Source organism: Amphibalanus amphitrite, unplaced genomic scaffold (genome assembly GCF_019059575.1).
Source record: "Amphibalanus amphitrite isolate SeventyFive unplaced genomic scaffold, NRLGWU_Aamphi_draft 000909F_arrow, whole genome shotgun sequence".
In the NCBI taxonomy this organism is placed as follows: Eukaryota; Metazoa; Arthropoda; class Thecostraca; order Balanomorpha; family Balanidae; genus Amphibalanus; species Amphibalanus amphitrite.
Genome location: NW_024882403.1, coordinates 28,438 through 53,099, shown reverse-complemented (window position 1 = coordinate 53,099; position 24,662 = coordinate 28,438). Strand labels below are relative to the sequence as shown.

Sequence of the window (24,662 nt, the reverse complement as noted above, 5' to 3'; positions counted from 1 at the left end):
GTCATGTTATGGGGGCATAATAGCCAGGAGATGCTACGCAATATCTAGTAACACTCATTTGCTTTATTGTACTCATAACTAAACTTGGCCAGACCTTCTGAACCACGTGCTACATAATCGGACACACATCTTACAAATAATATCTCTAAAACGTTTGCTGTCCCTAGTCCTACATCCCAGTGATCCCTTTGCTTTTTTGTTTGGAAGGCGTAATCTTAAAATGTTTGCTTCAGGTCAAGGTCAGGTCAGTCGCTAAAAGTAAGTTGAAATTTTGGATAAAACTTCGGAGTTGACCCTCACCGAACTCATCGGTTAGCCATATATGGGGGAGGGGTGGAACCCCTCGCCATTTCGCCCCTGGTCGAGCTAGAGCCTCGCGAAAAAATTGCCCCTTTGAGACACGCAGCTGGTAACCAATTTTAAGGCCTCAGGTCAACCAGTGATCACTGACCTCAGGTCAAATGGCGTTACGTAGGGGCTCGGTTTTTGGTGAATAGTTTTGCCAAAAATGGTCGTAGAGTCACGATTTTGGCACCATTGTGTTAACCGTGGTGGCGCGTGATTGGCACATGTCTCAGGCACGTCGAATGTTATGCTTTTCGTTTGGGAGAACCCACATAAGGTGTTAACTTCAGGTCAAAGTCAGGTCAAACTACACAAATCACTACTCAGCGCCGCCAAAATAACAGTTTTAATATTTCCTCTTTGACGTATTATGGTGAGGCCACGTGAGCGATCTGACCTCATGTGACCTTATAATAAAAATAAACAAAATCCGAGATACGGAAGTTGTGAGGCCTCTGGAGGATACTAGGTCCCGTAAATTTCACCTCCCTGTGAAAGCTCCTCTGGCACTGAGGACGTTGTGAAGTTGCAACATTTTAGGACCGTGCAGAGGTTCACTTATGACATCATAGGTCAGTGACCTGCACTGACCTGAAAATGCGGTTGATGTCTAAGTTCTGGCTTGTATCAGAGGCCAGGTAGGCCAGCTCTCAGTTCTATCTCCTACGCATTCCAAGAAAGTGCAAAAAAAGACTTCAAGTGGTCGCACCAACCTCAGTCAGGGTTATAGATGTCAATCGGATACCAACTTTTTGGTATACCGATACCTACCAAACCGATACCAACTCGGTATTTGGTATTTCAATCCTAATGTGTTTGGTATTTTGTTGGTATCATGAACCCTCGCTAATGCTAAGAAATCGGTAAAAAGTTGGTATTTTCCTCATGTTCCCAAGTTGGTTTGGTTTCGGTATTTCTCAACGGTTTTGGTTGGTATTTGGTTTGGTATCGGTATTCCGATTTTCCGTAACTGACATCACTTGTCAGGGTGGTAAGCCGAATTGCAGAACGGGGCTGACTTACATTTTTGACGCCAGACAGATAAGATTCTTATTAATGCGCCACATCAAGTTCATTCTTTTGCAGTCAAAGCGCAATGTGAAATTTACATAGGCTTATATTTTCCCAGCCGGCTTAGTCGACAAAAGTCATTTCGTTTATATATTGTTATCGTGAACACATAACACAATGCGACATTTGTTCACGTGCCTGCCTCACATAATCAAGCCGTCCTCGTTATGAAACCGTGTTCATTTTCATAAATTCGCTGCCATTGCGCGAATTAGCCTACACTGGCGAAGCAGTTGAGTGTTGACATCCCATCTCATCTCCGGGCCAGCCAGAAGACAGTGGCGGCCCACCGGGAGTTCTGAGAGGGGGACGGGTGGAATTTCTATATATGACTGGCGGACGGTGGTTGTTTTTTGGGAAAGTGGCTGGTCTAGTTTTGATTGAGACATAAAATGTAAGCGTCGGGAGAGCTTCACGTTAGTTGTTTGTGACAGAATAAGTGACATGCATCACCGAGATGCATCCATACTGGAAGTTCTGATGAAGCATTCACTTCTCCGGCTCTAATCCCTTGTTTTTTTTTTGTAAATAATTAAAAAAAAACTGTCAGTTGTAATTCTCACCGGCATGTAACCAATTATCAGCTGACCTTCTTAAGTATGCCGCATTTACAGGATAAGAGTATTTGTTGGTATATGTGCGCAGACTACTAGTTAAGCACAGTGAATGGTATGAATGCAACGCAAATTATGCTAAATTCTTATGTCATGTTTAATTCAATAGATTTACATCACCCACTCAAAATTCATGAACGCTTGTGCAAATGGCCAGAGTTGCATTCCCGGACTTACGGAACAATAGAACTGACGAGATGATGAGTTGTTTGCATACAAAGTCATTTGTTTATCCAGATAACGACACATTGTTTTGTCGTTGCCTCCATCGTGCAATATTGTGCCATTTAATCCGACACGGAATAGACACACGGGCGCGGGTCATGGCAAGAGATGCGGAGCCGTGAAAATTTCAGACGGCTCCGGTTCCGGTTCCGGCTCCGGAGAAAAAAAAACGGCTCCAGCTCCGGCTCCAGCTCCGGGTGAAATGTCATGGCGTCTCCGGCTCCGGCTCCGGCTCCGAGTAAAATGGTCCGGCTCCGGCGGCTCCGGCTCCGGCTCCGGCTCCGGCTCCGGCTCCGACTCAGTACATCCCCTATGGCCGTGGAAATTTCAGACAGCTTCGGCTCCGGCTCCGGCTTCGGAAAAAAATAGGCTCCGGTTCCGGCTCCGGCTCCGGGCAAAATGTGCCGGCCCCGGCGGCTCTGCAGCTCCAGCTCCGGCTCCGGCTCCGCACCCCTGGACTCATGACCCATGTATCACCGTATGAATTCATCCGCGAGTCTCATTATACTTCCCTTTTGGCTGAGCGCTGCCTGCCGCAGACTGTTTGATTTTCATTATCTTTGTCAGGATGGTATGAGTGACTCATCGATTGCATCGTCCATTTTTCGGCAGCATTTGTATCCGGTGCCATGTGTGGGAGAACCGTTTGATCGAACCCCATTCGGCTGGCTGAGCTGTGTGGGTGAAAACAATCAGATGCAGAAAGCTATAAATATCTTCATACTTATATATAGAAGTGAAGAGGTTGTGTGTGGGTGGGATTGGGAGGAAGGGACAGGGTAAACAGGATTGCTCCGTGCCACTGGGGTCTCATCCAGCCGATAATGAAGAACCAATGGTGAGATAATGCTCACACAGGGAGTACCGAAAGGCAGTGAACGAGAGTTGAGGCCTGAGGGTCGGATGGCTGTATATTCTCATTTTTTTTCACGCCCACATCTTTGCCTGAACCGATGGTCCTGTAATCTGTATCGTCCGGCCAAGAAAATGAACCTATTTTGTTAGACAAGACTTCAGAGATTGGAATGTGATCCTTGATGCAGGATTATTGAATTTCATAATGCGTTATCGCATAATGTTTTATCGTTCCTAGAGAAACGATGAAACAATGATCCCCAATTATCTTACGATTTCGGTTCATCCGCTGCAGATAAAACCTCCCCTCTATGTCATCATAGCAATGGCCTATGGCCGGAGGACGACCTCTCCCACAAATACAATCCCTTTGGCCTTTACTGAGCCGGGGGAAGTGCGGTCACCTGGCATCAAAGCGAACACGATTGTCGGCCGGTCGGGGATGGGAGAATCAGTCGGGACATCACCATCCCCCCGGGGCGAACGCGGCAGCCTGTCATTAGTGCTGCGCAGAGCTGGGAGGGCGAGCTTTCATCTCTGAGCTCTGCGCACCGTCTGATTAGACCATTCAACTGGGGACGCGCCGTGCCGGAGCTATTGGCCCGCGGCGATACAAAGAGCGAGGCGATTAGGGTGGCCTGTCGATCCTTCGTCAGCTGTGCCGGCTGGGCTTACACAGAGCGACAGGATGACAAAGGGTGTTGAGCTTATCAACGCGCGAACACGAACTATGATGGTGTTATGATGTTATCGAAAATAATTTTGATAAAAATATATGCTGTAATAGTAACTAAGAGAGTAACAGTAAAAGTATATGTATATTATGGGACGGACACAACACATTCGGGTGTGTTGTGTGTCGACACATTCACCCGAATGTGTTATGTCCGTCTCATAATATATATGCATGTAAGTAGTATTGTGAAAATTACTGGTATTCGTGTAATAACTATTCGTGAGCGCTGGCGCATTTATTTCAAGTGCGATATAATATTTATGTATTGTATGAAAAAACTTGAACACATATAACTCCAGCTGATTCTGATAACGCCAAATCAATGCTTTGTCGAAGGCACACAGCTGGCGAAACAATATGGCTCGCACTCAGGCGAAGCTATATATGCACCGAGCATAAAGGAACTTATCATGACATCCGGGAGCTATAAAGGACATTCAGTCAACGGCTCATAAGCTGTTCGAAAATATACGGCCAAGTCGGTAGAACGCCCACATCACATTGGGCTGGGGAGTTAAAACAAATACCCAATATGTTCTAGTAATCTTGCAAATACCATGAATATCTTCACCAGTTTCTCGTCACGCTATATGATTACATAACTACCACTATTGTATAATTTCATAGCATGTTCCTAATTTTAAGCTGACTGACCGACCCGGAAATAGCAAGGTGCTAGTTCATTTATTTTCCCAAAACGTGTTTGCAGCAAAACGCCTCTCCATAACTTTCCTTCCCTCCTCTCCACGACAATCCGATTCATCGAATAGTAAAGCTCCCAACAATCACGCCAAGTGCGAGCCATTGTTTCACCCTGTGTGCCTTCGACGAGGCATTGATTTGGCGTTCATCACGTCTCGTGCGTCCCCACTGGACGATGTAAAGTTCTGCCTCTCCCCTGCCTGTGCGTGAGCCCCCTCCCTGGGTCGGCAGCCGCTAAAACGTCGGCGCCGTACATTGTGAATAATAGATCAGAGGCCAGGGCGATGCCAGTTCGAGGGAGGAGCAGACGAGAACTACGGCACGCAATCTGAGCTTTGGTGCCTTCTTTGATGCATTCACTTTGTAGCAATCATAGCAATGCTCATAGACTCAGGAGGTTCGAAGGATTTTTTAAGTACTGCTTTGGACGCCGTTACCATACGCACTTGATACGCACACAGTCGCTTATTTTCGAAGCCTTCTAGTCAGTTCATCGCGCGAATTCCAGATTCGTCGTTGACGTGGCCATCGCCTGTGATTCTCCACGCTGCAGGCTGTCCAACGCCCATCGCCTCTCCATCATGGCTTCATCCAAGGATGCCGCTTCCATCTACGACTTCACGTGCCTCGATATTGACGGCAACGAGGTGCCGCTCTCCAAGTACGAAGGCCAGGTGTGTATCATCGTCAACGTGGCTTCCAAGTGAGGCCGGACCCCGACCAACTACCGGCAGTTGGTCCAGCTGTACGATACGTACAGCGAGCAGGGTCTCAGAATCCTGGCCTTCCCGTGCAATCAGTTCGATAACCAAGAGCCGGGCACGCCGAACGACATCAAGAAGTTCGTCGCGGGGTACGGCGTCAAGTTTGACATGTTCACCAAGGTTAAGGTGAATGGCTCTGGAACAGATCCACTGTGGGTGTACCTGAAGAGCAAGCAGAGAGGGACGCTGGGCAACTTCATCAAGTGGAATTTTGCGAAGTTTGTGGTGGACCGCAAGGGCCAGCCGGTGGCGCGGCTCGGGCCCGGCGATGACCCGATCCCTGCTGTTGAGGATGCTGTGAAGGAGCTGCTCTGAGTGACCTGAGAGAGCCTCCGCCGCCGCCGCCGCCGCCACGCCCGTCGGATGACGTCTCGACTGGAAACCTGCTCCGCGGGTCGGCCGGGACTGAGGAGAGACGGACGGGGTAGCAGCGGCGGCTGGGGGCCTCCACTCGAGATACTCTCAAGGTAAACGGCTGTTTAAAGGCATCGGCAGAAAGCATAGGCTGCTTGGTAATTGTGCTCCTGATATTCGGGCTGTTGCACGAGCGATGTTTTTGTTCTTTGTACGGTCCCCGTGTTGTTAGCAGGAATCATAGCTATGTTGTGAAGTATTTTCCTCATACCAACAAAAAGATGAGTTTTAAGCTGGCCAAACCTATTTTCAACGGAATGGCTCATTTGTAATTGCGCTCGGTTAATAATCGTCCCCATTTCTTGCATAATTAATGGTCTGCCCATGCGATCATTTTCTTTTTTCACAATAAACTCGGAAAGGTTATGCAGCATATTCGTAACTAGTGTTTATCTCTGAAAACAGCCGATGGTTCTGCCTTTCTCTGCTTTATCTCGATCCACCAACGCACGTGCCACGAGCGCCAGCGCAACGATTGTCCATCGATCTGTTTCCGGTCAGCGTATCGAGTCACGTGATCTCAGTGGTCAGTGACCGGGGCGGGTCACGTGATCCCGGAGCCAGATGTGGGCGGGTCATGTGACCTCTCCGGCCAGTGACCACTGACCGGGCGGTGATGTGTCTGTGTGTGTCACGTGGTTTGTGCGGCCAGTGACCGGCGATGGGTAGGGTGTCGGGACTGAGGGCTGGTGCCCGCGGCAGGGGAGTTGTGGACGGCTAGCACGAGGTGGAGGCACGCACCCAACGTGACGCCTGCCATCTAATTGGTCACGCACAGTATTGGAGCCGGGCAGAGGTTATTAAAGAGTGGAACAAAGTTTGATAGAGGCAAGCAACAGCGATGGGGGTTGGAGTGGATTTAAATGGATTCGGGGGTGTTGATGCTTTGCGTAGCTGAAGTGAAGGGAATTTCATTGTAAAGAACGATCGATGAATGAAATACATAAGCAGTAAGCACTACTGCAGAGTGCAGATGCTCAATATTCCAAAATTCACATAACCAAAAATCACCTAAGGCAGCAGCCCACCTCCCGATACGACGATGCGTCATCAGGCTGTATATCAGTCTCCCCACCTTATCCCGCGTGCTTCTCGGCATCTCAGCTCCATCTGTCATTACTCTCCGATAGGCGCATTGCTTTCATAACGAACACACCCTCATGGGGCACTTCCGCTCCGACCATACCGCGCAAGAATTTGCCGCCTACCCTCCGGACGTGGCTGGCGTCTGGCCATTATTGGTTGGCTATCAGTATGCCTCCTATCCAGTGTTCTGAATATTTGCTCTCGTCTGGCAGAAGCAGGGGAGGGGGTCGAAGACTGTGAGTCACTCCCGGGGAGGGGTAAGGGTGTGCAGGAGTGTGGGGTGGGTGGGGTGTTCATGCGATGCGGTGCTGCATGCAGGGCAATGGAGGTTACTTTGAGGTTGGGTGGCAGCAGCAAAGGCAGGTGGAAATGCGGTAGTTAGATGTTATCATGGAAGCTGCAGTGTTGTAAGTAACAATAAACGTGCAAATAAGTGCCGAACAATCAACGGTACCTTTGAATTTCACTTATGAGCATTGGCGGACTCGCATAAAAAGTCACATTTACGTACACGAAAGATTTGAACTTCCCGTTTATATCCACCGAAATAAACATAGTTTTTACGCGACTATCCAGGTTGACTTCAATTGTATTCACATGTGTTTTTTATTGCCTGATTATAATCTAGATCACTAACTAGCAGGTGGTTGTGGCGAAACAAAGCTGAAGGGGAACATGATGTGAGGGTACGAAAAAAAGCTTTGAAGGATGACCTCACATACAGTGAAATGGCTATTAATCTCGCGCTGCCTGAAGTGGAACGGTCGGACCTCCTACAAGGGAAGTGCTAGAAACCGACTCATGCTGGTCAGGAGAGGTTACGGTGATCCTTGGCGGAGCGCCGGATGGGGAGGGGGCTGCAATCAACCAGTTATTAAATACCTGGCCCACGTCCGGCCGTCTAATAGAAGCCGCCACTGGCTATTCACTCTTTGTCTTCTATTCTTTACACTTGCCTTCTCGGCGAAATTAAAATTTTATATTGCGTTCGCTTCTGGAATTGTCTCAAGCTCATCTGTCGACACCCAGTGGATGGAAAATGTGCTTCCGCTAGTCAGAACTCAGAAGTGTTCTTTGTCTCAGTCGGGCGAGCCGCAGTCGCCATCGTGGACGCCATCGCCGACTATAACACTCGGGGGACCAATAAATGTCACGCGCCTTTTGGCTGCCGTTACAACTAAATCGAATTATGTCACGCCCGTTTTCGACGTTCAAGTGATTGCATGGACTTGGCCGTGTGGCCCGAGGGAATCTTCGGAAATAAACGGGGGGCGATATGCGTGGTCCTGACATTGGCCATGTCATAAGGTACGGATGTGGTACCACTGGGAAGTTCAAACGCAGTCGTTTGGCGGATGTGCGTCGATTGAAGTGGCGTACGAACAAAGGATGGAAAGACAAAGGATGCGTTTGCTCCAAAGAATCAAAATCTGAGAACTTTAAATAGCATGCAAGCTGACGACTGGAAGATGTTCTACCATAAAACACTAGTTCAACTTTTCAGCAAAGCACGCAAGCTTTGATCTGTAGCAGACCACGCTTCAGGTCTGAAACTACGTAGTAGCCTGTAAGTAACATTTTACATAACATGCATTCAAAGGTAGAAAGAATTAGCTCACTAGAGACCGTACCTGTCACCTTGGCGAGTGCTATGATCAATCTCCGTCGAGGAATCTGCCTGCACGGCAATAGTCTCAACCAGCCTGTGTGTGTGTGTGGGAAGGAGGCTCTCCCCATACCCGTAAGTGTTCATCCCTACCCTCTTACTGCATAGGACAGCAATCGCTGGAAAAATGTCGGGATTATCAAGAAATGAGAAGATTATTCCGTATTGACGGAACATGAACAGAAATACCTTGGAGCAAGTGTACACTGTACAGTGTACAGCGTCTTGCCTCCTCATTAGATGTGCTATGTGGATATTATAGATTGTGCCACAATGCTCATACATACGAAAACATTTTTTCGGATATTTATAACATTCGTGTGAGCATTGTGCAGGATGGGATGCCTCGAAGATCTTTCGAGAAGTCTGCATTCTTCTATTTGGTCAGCGCTATGTCCACGTTATACGCTCCACTGTGTTGCTATATGATTTATGGCTCTCGGAGCTTCGCAATACGGACGAAATGAAAATATGCTGCGGGAAGTATCATTAGGAAGTTCTGGGAAAATGACAGCTGTGTCCGGAACTGCTCACGAAATCCTGAAAGCTTTGCCTTGTTCACAAATGACATAAATTTTGCCCTGTTTGCCTTTGACGATGGACAAAAATACACGTTATATGACTTTGGGATTTCTCGTGAAATAATACTTCGTCCTCGAATTTTCCACTCAAGTTGTCCTGTCCCCATATCATTCCCCGTCTGCTTGTAAGTACACTGTGCTCAGCAAAACCACCGCCGGAAACCCCACGACACCCCCAGACCGAAGCCCCTGGTCCCGACTCCATAGCGGATTGTACCGCCCCACCCGGGGAAGAAGCCCTACCCTCCCCAGTCGTGTACGTCGTGGTCCATGCCGTGGCGGATGTCGGTCCTGCCGGTCGTGAATGTAGCTGATGTTATTCACCGTTCTGAATGGCAAAATCTATTTTGATACGTCGGCGTACATATACCACAAGGACGATGAAACTTGTGCAGTCGCAGCGTCCGACTATTATTATGTGCGACTTGCGAGTCAAGTAACGGGGGCAATCATTTAGGATTGAAGGGCATTGGGTGTGCAAGATGAGTTGGGTGACTGCTAGAAAGCATCTTATATCAGATTTTGCACTTACAAATCGCGCTAGGATATCGACGTTAAATACATTGTTCCATAGATCTCTGCAAACCGTATGCAGGTACCTACATACATGCATACATGCAACCGTATATACAGGAGCTCTGTATGCATACCTCTGTATGTATGCATACAGAGGTCTATGATTGATCAGAATGAATATGAGTCATACCTTCCACAAACAAGTTTGCCGACCAATTGGGTGGTCGGCACTGCTCCTGTCACAGCGCGTGTGTCCTTCTGCCCTGCTGTCGGTCTGTCGCGTCCACCGCTGTCCCCGAGCTGGGAATCGATCCGCAGTCCCCTCTCGCGCTCGTCTGATTCACGCGGCGTCATCCGGACGCGATCGGCGCCCGCCGAAGCCAGCCAGCGTCTCTGGGGACCGGTGACGGTGTGCTTTGCGACCGCCGATAGTGTTCGGCTCGCAGATTTAGGAGCCGTTTTGCGATTGGCTGCACAGGGGTGGTTGGTGCGGTTTTGCTGCTGAAGATGTTGGGGTGAGGATCTATGACCGAGGGAGTCGCGACGGGGGAAGGGGCTGACAAAACACAATGGCTGGATGGATGAAAAAATGTTGTAACGCCTCACATTTCGCCAGTAAGTTGTTCTGGCTTCCGATTTTAGGGGTCTTTAGGCCTTTCCAATGTGTTTATTGTACATTAGGTATACGGCTCATATGTTTGAGAAATGTTCATCATTTGCCATCACTTTTTAAGATGATGATAAGGTGACGTTAATGTTATTTGGCCATTTCAAGGCCGTTACAAGTGACTTCGCCGGCGGTATTAAACCTTCCTCAGTTGCACAAGAGTTGCTGAGGCTGCTGGGGGCATTCAGCTGAAAGGTAAGTTTGCCCTCAACTTGTCTCGCCAGCAACGGTCGCCCAGAAGCGTCTGCATTGTTTGTTTGAGAAGTTGGTTATCAACAGGCACCCGCAGTGTTCCCAGCACACTCGTATTGGCCAAGTTTTCTTAGCAGCTGTCTGAATGCTCGAGAAACACCGGGACGATATCAGTAACAGAAGGCAAAAGAAAGGACATTACTGCCATCGATGCCAGGAGAAATAATGACGTATTGAGCACACTTAAGTATGTGTGTGTCTACGTCATGGATTCCACCAGTTTTCTCAATTTCACTCAGTGAATATCAGAAAACGGCGCTGCAGCTATAGGTAGAGCTATCGTTTGCAACATCGGGAGGGTGTGCATCACACAGGAACACATCATTTTGTGTGCAGATTTAGGTATACATGTAGTCGAAAAGTGTAGCGGCGTTCTGCTAAAAGGCCCTTTTAGTGCTTCATACAGATATTCAGCTATGTTCAAACTGCGCGAAGGTGATGCATGGCCCAGGATCGAAATAAATGACCAACTGCACATTGGTCAAATGTGTTGCCGAGCTGTTTATTTTTCTCAACATTAAGGGCGTGTTACAGGTGACTACATAGGACCAGCGCACCAACAGGCATTTCAGGCAGCACAGCTCATACTACATGTAAAAAGAATTGATCTGACCCCGTATTTTTCTGACAGTTTGAACTTGCTAATTCCTTACCTTGGGCTATCTTATCATCAGAATAAGCTCGGATAGCCTGGGATAGCCTGTTTTGTGTTCATGCAACATAAATAAGCACGTATCACGTGTCAGACAATCTTAAGACTACCCCATTGTGTGTAAATATGGATTAACTAACGGCCAGATTGACTGGTAGATTTCATGTGAACAATGGATTAGAGTCTTCCATTCATTTTCTGTTATCTTGCTTCCGTTGGTGTGGGAACCATGCGCACGTTCCATGTGGCTCATTTTGGTCAGCTACGTACCTATATGCGGTGATAACACTGAAGCGCAGCTTTTTAAGGATGATCATGCCTAGTTTTTGCTTTTAAATTTTAGCACAGGGAGGTACTAATAGTTAATCGTTACCTAACGCATGTGGCTTTTGCTGTGCATTCGTGGCATCCCCAACCTGTATCACTCAGCTTGGTTGTGTTCTTTTTCTCTTGGGAGTGAGAGCTTAATATGTGAGCCTAATAGAGCCTATGCAGATCAATCGTTAATCACCGTGTCTTGTTGATCTCACGATTGTAAATCGAACCAAGAGCATCAGTGACTCCTACACATCAACTCTAGCTAAATACAGCAACTATCCCCTCCCCTTCATTCAGGGATGCCAATGCCCAATAATACTTATTGTTCTATCAAAGCCGCCCACAATACCGATCCAATCTCGACCTGAGGGAGAGCCAGGCCTGGGGACACACAGTCCGCCTACCCACACCTCCGTTGACCACAGTAAGTCGACTGTGTCTCGTGACGTCACTAGTCCATCCATATGACGTCATCGCCATGAACCGCATGCATTCAATAGAGCGACGGTCGAGACGGGGCGGCGGAAACCGCAGAATGATTGTTGATTGTTTGGCTTAGCTCTGGATGTGATGTGAATGAGCGGGACGCAGCGGATAGATGAGGTGTGGGCGCGAAAGTGGACCGGCTCTCATTAACTTGGGTATTGTAGGAGGAGAAGAAAGTTAACCGATTGTTGCCTGATTTTCCGCCGTCATCCCCTCGCATGGTGTTGAATAATGGGAAATGTCTGACCACAGCGTTATTGTGTAGTTATTACACCCAGTGTATTTGCTTTTATTTAATGGTTAAATAAAAGCAGACTGAGACCTTGATTTGCCGGAATATACCAATTAATAGATGCACAACTCATTGCCACTATTAAACCGCATGTATGCACATATGTCGCCGTCATTGGTACTGATGTCGTCGTTGTCAATGTCATTCCGCTGCTTGTCAGTTGTCACAGTCATCGCCAACGTCCCTGCCACAAATACTGCCACTGCCATCTTCACTGTCATCACACTGTCACGTCGCTATTATCACCGACGTCACCGCCACAGTCACGTAACGACCTTCACGGTCAGTGTCCTATCCCATACTCTGTTCGGAAGGAACATCGGAATCTCAGCCATATAACAATGGAAACTGTGACGAAGCATAATAGGTTTCCTGCGAAAGAGAATGGCCCTTATGAATTGTTCCGTCTGTGGCTCCTAATGAATGACAAAGTGAGAACTTTGAAGAGGAGAGCTTTTCACTGAAGGCTGATGAGGACAGGGATAGGAATGGTGCTGAGACGACCACTCTGCCTGATATGAGAAGCCTCATGAATTTCACATGACTATTGGTCATGACACTGAAATGCATAAACGTACTGCAGAAGGATAACCAATAACCATATTCTGCAACATGTTAATGGTTATAGTTTCAACATGCTTCTAACGGCACAGTTAGGTATATGTAATGTGTGTTCACATAGTTATGGCTATTTATTTTGGAAGCAGTTGGTAGGTATGCAATGCACTGTATTGAAATTAAGTAATGATGGCTTCAGCTTCCCTTTAATGACCTTTTGATGGTTTTCAATGTTGTCTTGTTGCCAAAAGATGTAAATGTTCCAAGCACTGAGCCCATCACCGATTATTTATTGTTATATCTTGTTTTGACCTAAGGATAAAGCTTGGAAAACTTACATTTTCATTTAGAAATTAGGCATTGCACGGTAGCATGCGCCATTGAAAGCTTGTGAAGAATATCGCAAGCGCCGACATTGCAGTTACTTGTAAGGTACATGTAGTAAGGTTGTAAGGCACCTTACTTATAACTTGTACATTGTATACAAGCACCTACCAATCACGGAACCGAATATATAGTCTACGACAAACTATAATTCCGTGTATGAATACAGTGATAGATACTACAGTTGCTCCACATGCTTTTAGGCATGGGAGACACGTTATGTTGGCTTTGACAGTCATATTTCATGTCTAAAGTTCCTTTGCAAAGTGGGCCGCCACAGGAAACAACATGAAGGCTGTCATTAATTCCTAATTAGACTACAATAAGTGATGCTTGGTCTGATACTTGAATTTGTCTCACGAGTGCACAGGATTAATTGCTTTTTGTTAGTCTTCGCGTCTTCCATTTATGAAAAGCATGGCTTTTTTAAAGTGCAAGGAACGGGTCAAGGGCGTATTCAGCCCAGAGGCATAATTAACCCTTTATCCTGCCCAGTAGATGTGACGGTGCCACCCCTGACCTTTTTTCACAATTGCTCGAAACATTTTGGCGATGGAGGGCTGCAGGGTTGCATATCTAGCTTTTGACTTAAGCCAAAGCTTGTGACACCAACTTAAGTTTCAGGTCATGTCATGTCAGGTCAGGTCAGGGCATTGACCAATGACGTCATAAGTAAACCTCTGCATAGTCCTAAAATGTCACAACTCAGCAACGCCCTCAGAACCCGGGAATCTCACCTGAGCTCATCTGAGGTTAGGTCGGTCACGTGCCCTCACCATCATAAGTCAATGGGTAAATAAAGAAAGCCTTACTTCGGCACCGGAAACGATGTAAAATTAGCTCAAACGAATGAAGTTGTATTTGCTCATACACTATTTGCAAGGTTCGATGTTTAACTTTTGCATTGTTGACTTTGGCGACGCGACGTCATGTTCGACGCCAATAAGGTCATCGTTTTTTTCCGCCAAACTCACGATGAAACTGAATTAGCGAGTCCGTGAAGCCATCACTGGGCTCAGGAAAACCTGCATTCGATACGCAGTATGTGCTCCATTAACCAGCTTTGTGAACTGGGTATATAGAAGTTGACCTAGGCTCAACACCCAAAGCCTACCTCTTTGAATCGAAAAGTTTGACGCACCTGAGCATGACGAACACCATGCCAAATTCACGGCTATGCAACATTTTTTTTTACGAAATCACACACGCATAGCACACAAATTCATGCATATAGTGCTCTGTTTTGCCACGTTATCCGACTGACTGTCGAGCACTCCTGCACTGACAGTTTCCGGCAAAACTGCAAGAGGCAGCGCCAGAGGGGTTGGCGCTCCGGTGCACCATCCGTAAACAGCACCGACTCAAAGTCAAAACAGAGGTGACTCTTGTCCCTCGGACGGAAATCTACTTCAGCTCGGAGGCTGACAGTGACACTGGGTAACAGGCAGCCAAGTGCAGATGTGTTCGAAGATCAAAGCAGTTCGCGCCTGGAGCATTTAAAAGGTGCTGTGTGGTAGGGCAAGTGCAGAATTCTCATAAACTGCAGGCTCTGTATATGTGGACAATATAGCACTGAAGTTACACAAACATGTGCGCTCATCGTCCAATTTGGACTATTATCTATTATTGTCACTCTTCGACATATCTATTTTGCCTCATATATATGAGGCAAATAGATATTTCCTCATATGAGGCAACATATATATTTTATCTATTTCGCCTCACTTCCCGACATATCTGAAGCCATGAAATACCAATTGAATAATCTGGGACAAATAGTGCAACTGCTCGGTATGCCTCAAGCTCTGACAGACCACTCTCCTTTCTCTCTCTCTCTATCTCTCTCTCTCTCTCTCTCTCTCTCTCTCTCTCTCTCTCTCTCTCTCGGCTCTCTCCTCTCTCCTCTCTCTCTCTCTCTCTTCTCCCTCTTCTCCCTCTCTCTCTCTCTCTCTCTCTCTCTCTCTCTCTCTCTTCTCTCTCTCTCTCTCTCTCTCTCTCTCTCTCTCTCTCTCTCTCCTCTCTCTCCCTCTCCACCCCTCTCGCTCAATCTCACCTCACTCACCACCCGCACCGGCTGGAAACAGTCTCTTCTCGTCAGCACCGGTCCCTGGGGGCTGATCCAGCCGGCCGGGACGGCGTTGTTGACAGCTCCCGGGTGGTGCGGCTGATCGGGGAGCAAAGACGCTCGTTAGTGGTAGCCGGGGTGGGCGGGCCGTCATGTCTTGTATGCGTGCGGGTTGTACGGGAGCATACCCCGTGGTGTTCTTACAGGTGGACTGGGCTGATGTGGGTTAATGTAATGTGAGATGTGATGTGATGTAGGGTGACGTAGAGTGACGCTGGGTAGCATGAATTTACCTAACCGCTGTAGAGGGTGATGTGGACAGGTGAGGATAGCCACGGCAGAGACCGTATGGGGCATGGACATGGTTTAACCTGCAGAGGCGCAATGCGTCAGGGGACTGGATCGGGATATCGATGTGCGATGCTTTTCTCAAATCTGTAACATTCACTGCGGCTTAAATCACTACAATTTCCTGCATATAAACATGCATGATTGTACTCGGAAAGAGCATTGCCTTCCGCTTAAATTACCAAATTATGCATCGCGAATCATAAGCTCAACCCACCTGTTCAATCGTACTAACCGGCAGGGCTGCGGAGTCGATGGATTTTCGGCGATTTCGACTCCGACTCCGACTCCGGCTTTCAAAAACCAGCTCCGACTCCGACTCCGACTCCGGGCAGAATTGTCGACTCCGACCGACTCCAACTCCCGACTCCGACTCCGCAGATCTAGCAGGGCTGCGGAGTCGACAGATTTTCGGTGACTCCGACTCCGACTCCGGCTCGGGTTTTTAAAATCGACTCCGACTCCGACTTCGACTCCGGTCACAACTGTCGACTCCGACCGACTCCGACTCCGACTCCGACTCGGACTCCGCAGCCCTGCTAACCGGTAACCTAATGCTTCAACTGCCCACACAACCGTTCACCAAGTCTCCCGAAACCCCACGGCGTCTGCAGCGGATCGGTTTCCGCTCATGAATAATGAGTAGTGAGTACCCACGTCTTCAACTGGACTCGGTCACTGCACCGGGGGCCTGGTTACCAGTTGGCAGTTACCAGTTACCAGGCCTCTACTAAGCGGTGATAGAAACTGGGGAATGGTGTTGGAGTTTATGATGATCGACATTGCGCAGGATTTCAAGGCAACTAGCGAGTAAGTAGATGCACTCATGCAACAGAATAGTTGTGATCAAGCCACTTAGAATGAACATTATGTATATGTACTATAGTCCATTTTATTTCAAAAGGCGCACGGCCCGAAAATCGATTTTAGAATTGTCACGTGCAAAGTGATGACTTTGACAGAATTCAACGAACACCGGCTTGGCACGTTTCGAAATCAGACTGGTCGGCTGGTCTCTGATTTGCGATAGTTTTGAGAGAAGTATATACATACGACTCATAATGAGGAACTGTGAATCGAAAGTAATGCTTCCACACGGGGTCTAGCCATAGGCACTAAACAAATGATTAAGATGATTACGTGGATGACTTGTTTGCAGACCTACAAAAGTAACACACGGATTGACATTTTGTTTTACGTTTATTTCTGTTGAGTACAAAAAGAAACATGAGCCAGCATATCTGCCGATCTAGTACAATGTTGATCGATCGATTCCTGCATTGGGAAGAAGTCGGGTATGCGCCTACTAAATCTGGAAAGACTCATAAAAAGACTACTGAAGTTTGTACGTAGCATGCGAGAACACAATGTAAGACAACAATATGGAACGTCACCAGCTTCAGCAGCTAACAATGACATGGAGTGAGCCTGCCGTTCAGAATTCTGGCGCCCGACAGAGCCTTGTAGCAAAAAATATTGTTCTGTCTTGATTATTTAAGGATTTGCCGCTTGTTATTTCTCAAGTGATGGCCTGGCTGTGGAATCAAGGTTGATCTAGGAGTGACGTTAGATTAGCATGCAAATTCAACAGAATGGCTCAACCGCTCAAATATATGAATTTACTAACATTCTGCAATATGACACGATTTATAAGCTAAATTGAACAACTTGCTCCGTTGCACTGTGCTTAGTGTGCTTATCTTTCAAAAATGGCCCATGGCCGAGAAATTCATCTCAGCTTGCGTTATTTTCTAGCGTCTCGCACGTGCCAACTCCAAAATAATACTTCGGGCCATGAGCCTTTTGAAAAAAATGGACTTTTTTATAATTACTATGACGTGAAACAGTCGACTGGACCAATGCCAGAATGCTAATAACTAGACGAATGACTGTTGGGACCGAGGCCTATCCCCGAGACCTCTGAGCGGTCAGTGATTTATTTCCGCTCCCACCTGCGTGGGCCCCAGGTGTGGTCGGCACTGGACGCGGCGCACCAGCTCCAGATGAGGCGCTATTCTCAGACGCTTCTCAGCCGCTTCGGCTGAATCCGCCCAGCGGAAAGCCTCGCCGCATGGTAATGCCACCCATTGAATTCCATTACCTCGCCGGCACCCAGACGTAAAATAATGTGTTTATCTCCGCCTCAAATGTACGTCGCCAAATGCATATGAATGTGGTGTGAACCTAATTTTCGAATGCCCGTCTCGCTGATTGTAAGCCGGTTTCAGTTTCCCGGGCGGTGGTTTCTCTGCCGCTTTTATCACGAGCTCGTTGTTCCGAGTGACATTTGCCGCTGTCGTAGGCTTATTGGTCGAGTTGAGGACCACATATGTGACATCACGCCTGACATGTCGAAGTGTCACGTGATTTAAGTAGTAAGTTGTGATAATAACCAATGTGGACCGTCCTTTACACATGCCGATCACCCAGCTGTCTCTCCGTCGGGCGCTGCGCATCCAGTACCATTTGGCAGGTACTGCAGGACCGGCGTCTCGGGCAGACGCATTGCGGTCCTTGAGCTGACGTCGGTGCCACGCACCATCATTCGTTACTCGAGAGCTGCGAGCGGCAATGGCCGGGTAAAAACACCTCCGTTCCAGATTTGGAGTCACCAGAGCGAACAGCGCCAGTATGAAAGTCGCCAGCCTTTCTTTGATGAATCCTCAGCGTAAGGCTTTGAAGATCGTCGACGTTTGAAGCCGCCCGATGCATGATTATTTTAGTTTGTTTTTCTTCACATTAGTTGGCGGTTTGAGAAGTGGCTCTGTTTTCCCCAATGAATTCAGTTGGTGTGAGTTTGACTCCACTGGGACACACAGTTGTTGTCTTTGGCTGCGGCGGGTGCGTCGGAACTTCTGCGGTGAGGGCCTGTGTGAGATCTTCCATCGCGCACTTCAACGATCCCTGACGGCTGGAGCCTCGCCCAACGCGATAAATGGCCGAATTATTTAGAAGGAAAGGGCGTATTCAGTCATCTGAGCACCGTCCTCATTAGTCATTTAACTATAACAGAGTGTCTAGTTCAAAGCAATCAAACACGAATTCACTAAATAAATTTCCATTTTCAGGCGCAACATATAGGTACCTAATGCTGATTCACGCACCGAGTTGCGTCCTGGACTCCTGACGGCCCAACATACTCGAATGCCTTCGGGCTTTGGCTGTTTTAAATACCAAAACATTGCTGCCTTTCTTAGAAGCTTTATCGTGCTGAGGCTTGGGTTGCTATTTCTTTTCTTCCTCTATCATTTTTCTCTGTGGATGCAAAGAATGTATCAGCATGACAGTGTGGATAGGAAGAAGTCATTTCTGTTTTAGACCTCAATAAGTGGATGCGCGAATCAACGTCTTCTTACATTTGGTGAATGTTCATTTTCTCTACCTCATAAGGACTTGTGTTTCCCTAAGTCAATTTCGAAGAAAGGAAAGAGAAAGAAGAGGAAGACGAATCGACCCCAGTCCACTGTCTTATTATGTGGAGACTGGAGAGGACCGGAGAATTATGTGACACTAGGGTGACCAAACAGCGGAAAGGAGACTGGGGAATTCGCCCTCTGTGCGTCCAGCACTGCGGTCTGAAGTGCCGTGCGGGGGAGAGAGGGGAGGAGAGGAGGGGAGAGGGGGAGGGAAGGCAATGTTGTGGCGAAATGACGCGTTGCACGGGGCGCGTGCTGCACATGTGTGCCGTTGCAGGCGCCATTAGCAGCGGTGGGGTATGAGCCGCTCTGTAAGTGATCCCCCGACAGCCGCCTCAGCCGACGGCAGCACCCCGGCTGATCAGCGCTGACTGCTGTGACGTCAGCGTACGTGACGTGACGTCACACAGTGTCAGGTGATGTGATGTGATCTGACTGACGGACGAGTGATACCAGCTGAGACTGGTGTGAGTGCTGAGCCGACGCCCGGCGGCGACGGCTGGGGAGTGGGGGCGACACCCGTCTGCCACCACAGCCGGCTTCGGTGTGTAGCCGGACGCCCCCGCAGCCGCGGTGCGGGCTCCTCGTATAAGAGCGGTGGGTGATTGAAGCTGATGTTTGCGGTCAGAGCAGGGCATGTCGGCGGAGAGATGGCCAGATTTAGCCACCAGAAGTGACGTCAGCGTGGGCGAAGCCAGCCTCCGGCGGAAACGCTGAAAGCCGATTGATAGCAGATGAAGGCACCGCCATCGGTACCGGAATAGGGCCTTAGTACCGGATGCTAAGAGATGCTATAGATAGATATGGAGGGAAGACATCGGGTCTTTGTTATCTTCAAAGGCCCGCACTGGAACAGATATTGAAAAAGAAACTTAAATAGCAAAAACATTTCAGAATAGTGAACAATAGAAAAGTGACGACTGGCGAGCATAATTGAAACAAATTGTAGGCAATGCATCAGTTCGTAAAACATGTTGTACATTTTCGATTTATCTCTCATCCCCGTTGCAGTGATCAGAGAATTAACATGATCGACTAGGAGACATGCTCTGGTTCAATATTCCCACCTCTTGCCTCACTAATTTCACTGACAGAGGTCCCTCTTTCCCCCAGCTCTCCCTACAAGTGACTTTTACGGCTGTCTCCCGATGTAACTGCAGTGCGTGGAAGGGCCAACGCGCTATAAACCCGGCCTTTAGTAAAGCGGGGCTGCTGGCCGGCGGGCCATCTGCTTACCAGCTGGTGCATCTCTGATCAGACTCGCTGCCAGTGCCTTGTGATGGCTCTAGGGGCCGCTGGACTTTAAAGGGTAGCAACGGAGAAGCGTGGTGTGAGAAGTAAATATGTACGACTCGTGTAAGATGCATGACCAGTATAACGCCTTTTGTGGCGACTAACGGAGCGAGCGAGAGGGTGAGCCTTGCACGTGCGAAATTGCGAGGGGGTACCTCCAACTGACTTGTGCACGGCACCTTACTAACCGGTCTCTAGCGATGTGCCAAATTTGAGCACAATCGGCCCAGCCGTTCTCGAGATCTGGAAGCGGCACTCTGCACGTGCGCACGTGCAAAATGGGTCCCAACTGACTTGTGCACGGCACCCTACTAACTGCTCCGTAACCGTGTACCAAATTTGAGCGCAATCGGTCCAGCCGTTCTCGAGATCTGGAATCGACCCCTGCACGTGCGCACGTGCAGCAGCACCCCAACTCTGGCACATGGATATGCATTGCCTAGTGGGTGCCTACCTACATGCCAACTCTCAGCGCAATCGGCCCAGTAGTTACCGAGATATTGCAACAATTACAAAAGTGACACCTCTTGGTTTTGCACGTGGCACGTGCATAAGGGGTCACCCACATGCATCGGGAATAGTCCAATACTTGGTAGAAGGAATGAAGCTACCCTACAAAAATTACCGCATGTAAATCGGTCAAGTGGTTGCTGAGATATAAGCTTCGCAAAAGCGTGACCACGGCCGGCCGGCCGGCCGGCCGCTCATACTCAGAAATTTCCGTTAATCTAAGGAAAGACTACGCTCGCTTCGCTCGCTCCGTAACGAATGGAATATGTTGATTTAAGATCTAATGATTGTAAAACAAAACAAAAACATTTAGTATAGCATGATGTTTTTTCAAAACTTCCTTGCAACATGTTTTGATGTCAACAAGCATACCCCGTTTCGACAAGTTTTCGCTACAAACTACCACTCACTCTCCCCCATTTCGTCCACTTTTTATCCCCTTCCAACTCACGCTAGACTTCATCCCGGTTCCATTCGTCCCTCTCCCTCTCTCCTTCACATCCGGCACTCCACTCTTTCCACTCAGCCGGCTGCCGATCTGTGTGGAATGATTCAATATTGCCCGACCTGCGACCAATGAACGGGGGAGGGGTCAGCGGGGGAGGCGGGGGGGGGGGATCTGGGGAACACCGCCAGTGATGACACAGCAATAGGCGCCGATGAATCCGACAGATAGTGCAGCCCGTGCGCCGGCCGTCTTTGTTTGCGAGGCGGCGATCTATCAGGGCGGCGCGCCGCAATCGTCGCCAGTGACGTGGAAGCTGCGTCAGTTGTGTCTGGGCGGCGGTAGTGGCGCGTGTGTGCTGAGTGTGGCGCGCCGCGGCGCTAGATGATGGATGCTGCGTCTCGCGAGGGGGTGATGCCGGCTGGCGTCGGCACCGGCCCGCCCCGGTCATTAGTTTTGGAAAGGGGTCCGTTATGTTTCCGTCACAGTGTGTTTGAGCAAGGGGTGAACAAGGGTATCGATTTGAAGGCTTAGGTCGACATGCTGTTTTTCGCATCTCCCCGTGAATTGGGTTCGGACGTGAGTGGGATTTTTTTACTCTGAATCGGTCTCCAAACCGACAGCTCGCGTGGTCTGAATCGGTCCTGAACCACTGGTCCTTGCCCTGAACCACCGTGGACCGGCCCAGGTCACTGCCTGCGCGGCTGCGTGCGTGGGAGACGGGCGGGGCGGTCCGGAGTCGCGGGGGGGGGGGCGTGCGCGGCCTACACAGGAGCTAATTAGTGGCCGTTCCGACGGTCATTAGTCTGCCTCCCCGCCCCTCCCCGCCCCTCGCGCGCACGTGCCGCGGCCGCGGCCACTGTGACCGTTCCGGCGCGTGTGATACGTGCGGTGGCGCGCGGGGCACAATGCGGGCCGACCGTTCCCTGTTGCTTCTGACCGGAGGACAAACGTGATGTGTCCGTCGCGCTAATTGGTAGCCTCTCCACAAGTGTATTTTCGCAGGAAGGGCGTAACTTTATACATGGGGACAGGAGATTTTCGAATCAGTGAGAGCATTGGGACATGACGAGGAGCAATTTCTCCACACGTGTTTAATATATGAGTATTGAAGCTTTGGAGATGATGCAACATAAATTGCTCTTATGGTGCACTCTCATGAACTTGAAGACTGGCTCTGAAGTGGTTAATTGGTCTCCAATCACTTTGCTTGGAATGGGACCTGCACGAAGTAGCTTTTTAAATGCATCGACAGAACTAATGCGCGACTGCTTTCCGTCCTCACCCCACAATGAGCGACGGACGGGATCGTTAAAACTTAAATTAGAATTCATAAATGGGTACCATTTTTACCAGAACTTTGATGATTCACTTTCCTTCCTTTCATAATTCCTTCAGAACTAAAATTATTCCGAGAAAAACAGGTCGTTCAATATGGCCGCACTTTCTTCACAATCTGCGTCAGATTGATCCAATGCGGACATCTGACCTAAATATTGCCCAAAAAGCGCGGGGAGAACGTAAAAACTGCAGCTACCGTGATCCGTACGTGGAGCAAGAACCGGGAGAGAGGCGCCCCCTGACGTGTTTCCGACACACCATCAGCGCCTCATTAGTGGGCCAATTATGCGCTGGCGGCGCTCCGCACTGACGATGACGATGGTGCGTGCGTGGGGCGGGGGGGGGGGGTGCTGACCGGCGCTCCACGCAGCTGGAGCTTAAAGAGAGCAAAGAAGTTGCGTGTTTGACAGAGGATTTGTCTAGAGTAAGTGTTAATGATTTTAATTGGGGTTGATGTGTTTGGGCAATTTCCATAGAACGACTATCTACATATTTCTTTATGCTGGCTTGTACTTACGAATAAGTATGTATACCAATAAGAGGTGCTCCTTCACGCATGTAGATATCTCCATGGAAATACTCGTAAATAGTGAATACGTTCCCAGGACTTTGATAGCCATTTCTAACAATTACTGCTGTTTCTGCTCTCAGCGACTGCTTTCACCATTAAACAACGGGAAAGTAATTCACATGCATGAAAGTTCGCCTCAGGCTTTCTTTGTACCGTGAAAGCGCATAGCATAACACAAACAATAAACACGAATAACTGACGCTGCATTGCGCCGAGGCTTACGTTGCAAACCGTGAAAGTTCGCCTCGTTCGGCCTGTTCGTGGTTGCCCGCGGGCCTGCTGTTGGTCCGTGATGGGGTAGTGTCGAGCCGAAATTGAAATCAGCCGCCGGAAGGAGACGCCGCGGCGGCGCCAGCCGACACGACCACGCACAGGTCTCCAAGAGAGGTGATGAGCAAAGTTGAGCGTCGCACACGAGCGCCAAGTTCGCAGGGAGCGTCCGGAATGAGAGCAAATGGCGCCGCCAGGTGGGGATCAGAGGTGCAAACTGCAGGACAGTGCGGCCAACACATCCCGATTACGGAGCAACTAAACAAATTAAAAGCATTGTTTTCTGAATTTTTGGCGCAATGAAAACTTCGCATTTGACGCTAAAGCGCTGTAATTGGCGAAAGTTTGTTCATTAGGTTTGTTTCGTTGCACGCTGTTGCAGCAGATAACGGGAATATTTTGATAGCCGAAATAGAGAACCAGAGTGGTTTTAATGTGTTTGCACCCAGTGCGGAGCTCTTACAGCTCGGGCGGATGAAATCTGATGCAAGTCCCTGCCATCTCGCTCCTAATTGAGATAAAGCCTCGCAGCAATACGAGAGGCTCAGATTTAATCGTTTACGAAATCCTGAGATTATATTGCACTGGAACTTCGCTCGCAATTACATATTTTGCATTTACGATGTGTTTGAACATTGTATTGTCTTATTCCGGCACATTTTTCTGTCTAAGTGATGGCCACATCCGCCGACTCCCGGCTGTGTCCTCGCCTTTTCCTGCAGCCAAGCGCTCCGTGACATTGGCTCCACTTGAATAAACGACTCACTTCCCGGTGTAAATGTTTGCCGGCGCCCCTGTCGGACAGCGGTGGAGCGCGGCCCATGGAACAGGGGGCTCTTCAGGCCGTCACTGAGCAGCGGGTCAGGGCCGCCGCGGCAGGACGGACGCTAAGGTGGGGCTGAGAGCGCCGACTGGTCCAAGATTGTCGAGTTTCCGTGGGTTATCTATCTAACAGACTTTAGGAAGCTGACCTCCATAGCGCTTTGATGATATGCCAGATAACATTGTGCGTAATGACTGATCAAGTGGTGTAAATGTAAAGAATTATCAGGTTTGAGGTCTGTGTCTTTTCTCATATGTCTGCATGCCATTTCGCATAAGATCGGTCGCATTCACTTTTTGATCGTGCGTGGGCTATTTCTAGATGATTTTTATCCGAGTTTGGTGTCGAAGAAGAGTTGCATCGGGAATCAAAAATGACAACTCTCCCCAATGTGCT

The 24,662-nt window shown here is 48.7% G+C and overlaps 1 protein-coding gene across 1 annotated transcript; it reads left to right on the top strand.

Moving 5' to 3' along the window:
- The first annotated feature begins 4,922 nt into the window (after window positions 1–4,922).
- On the top strand, window positions 4,923–6,101 carry LOC122367935 (glutathione peroxidase-like). The gene has a single exon (XM_043341489.1). The coding sequence runs from the start codon at window positions 5,130–5,132 to the stop codon at window positions 5,625–5,627; it is 498 nt and encodes a 165-aa protein (XP_043197424.1). The 5' UTR covers window positions 4,923–5,129; the 3' UTR covers window positions 5,628–6,101.
- The last annotated feature ends 18,561 nt before the right edge of the window (window positions 6,102–24,662 follow it).